Source organism: Pollicipes pollicipes, unplaced genomic scaffold (assembly GCF_011947565.3).
Source record: "Pollicipes pollicipes isolate AB1234 unplaced genomic scaffold, Ppol_2.1 Scaffold_7231;HRSCAF=8579_pilon_pilon_pilon, whole genome shotgun sequence".
NCBI classification, from domain to species: domain Eukaryota; kingdom Metazoa; phylum Arthropoda; class Thecostraca; order Pollicipedomorpha; family Pollicipedidae; genus Pollicipes; species Pollicipes pollicipes.
The window spans coordinates 30353838-30355222 of NW_023597034.1; the positions used below are offsets into that span (position 1 = coordinate 30353838).

The 1385-nt window shown below is 58.9% G+C and overlaps 1 protein-coding gene across 1 annotated transcript in view; it reads left to right on the top strand.

Annotated features, from left to right (window-relative positions):
- Window positions 1-853, top strand: part of LOC119109980 (shematrin-like protein 2) — a 44408-nt gene extending 43555 nt beyond the window's left edge. The window contains exons 6-7 of the mRNA XM_037233726.1: window positions 437-477; window positions 761-853. Of these exons, the coding sequence (XP_037089621.1) occupies window positions 437-477; window positions 761-853 (134 nt within the window). The remainder of the gene's footprint in view (window positions 1-436; window positions 478-760) is intronic.
- Window positions 854-1385: the final 532 nt, after the last annotated feature.

Here is a 1385-nt window from a genome sequence, read left to right on the forward strand (position 1 = left end):
AATGAGAACCGCTTCCAACACAGGGGCTCGGTACCACGCGAACTTGCGTTGGTGCAGTAAACGGATCGACGCAACCCCTCTTCCGCCGAAAGAAAGACAAGCAATTCATTACATGCTTGACTAGCGCAGTGGATAAACTTCGCGACTGCAACACAAAGTACAACAATCCGAATAAGGCGAATAGGAGACGCTAGAATCGACAGCATCACATCGGTTTTGACAGAGATGGGAAATCGCTTGTCTTTCCGCGCACGAAGGTGTGCCTACACGCCTCTTCTCATTCTGACAATATGAAAAGGAGACACTGGAGCCACAGAGATGCGTCTGTCTTCTGCCGTGACGTGCCGCCGCCTACCGCTCCCCGTTGGAGCCATAGAGATGCGTCTGTCTTCTGCCGTGACGTGCCGCCGCCTATCGCTCCCCGTTGGCGCCACAGATACCCCTGTCTTCTGCCGTGACGGGACGCCGCCCACCGGGGTGAGCGGCGACAACGACGGGAGGACGTCACCGCCGCCCCCGACCGCCGGTTGCCGACCTGGCCGCCGGCTGCCGACCTGAACGCGGCGCGGGCGCGAGAGGAGAGCGTCTGATCGGCGGCAGAAGTGTGTCAGCGGCGTGACGCCGCGCGCCGCCGCCCCAGTCAGTGACCCGCTGACACGGGCCGTCGGCCATGTGAGCAGGCGACGCCGGGCGGCCGCGGCCGGCCGGCGCCGCTGCACGAGCGGCCCGCTCAACCGCGACCTGTCGTGCCGGCCGCCAGACGCGGCCCCCAGGACAGCCGTGGCGCCTCACCACGTGCCGGGTCAACGGTGCCCTTGGTGTGGCTGCTGCTCGCAAGACGGTGTGCGCGTAGGTTGGGAGACAGAACTGATGCTGAACTTCTGAAAGGAGCTGATACAGCTTCAATTTTTTTCCCGTTGATACGGCCTCAATTTATGATGCTCATTCATGGCACGACTCTCGCAAAAATACCGAAGCAGGAGCGTAGATTTTCGACTTCGCACCGATAATACGCTGTTTTCTTGATGTTTTTTTCACGGCATACATTCGGGCTTACATCGCAGAGTGCAGCGCAGCTGGTCAAACTCAGCCGATGACAGTGGGAAAGTGACTGCTATGCCAGACGCGGCACATGCCTTCAGTGGCTGTCAATTGGTTCTTTATGTGCCCAGCAAAGCGGGCTCAATGAAATGTCTGATGTAGCATACCTACGTGGGTACCTAGGCCTGATAGATACAAGTATGATAGTATGATACAAAGTATGCCCAGGGGAACTCCTCGCTGGTATAGCATGCCTATGTTGGCCTGAACACATGTGCAATGCAGCGTGCAATGCAGCGCACACACCGGGGTCCCGTTCTGAGCCGCGTATGGCGGCCGACCCA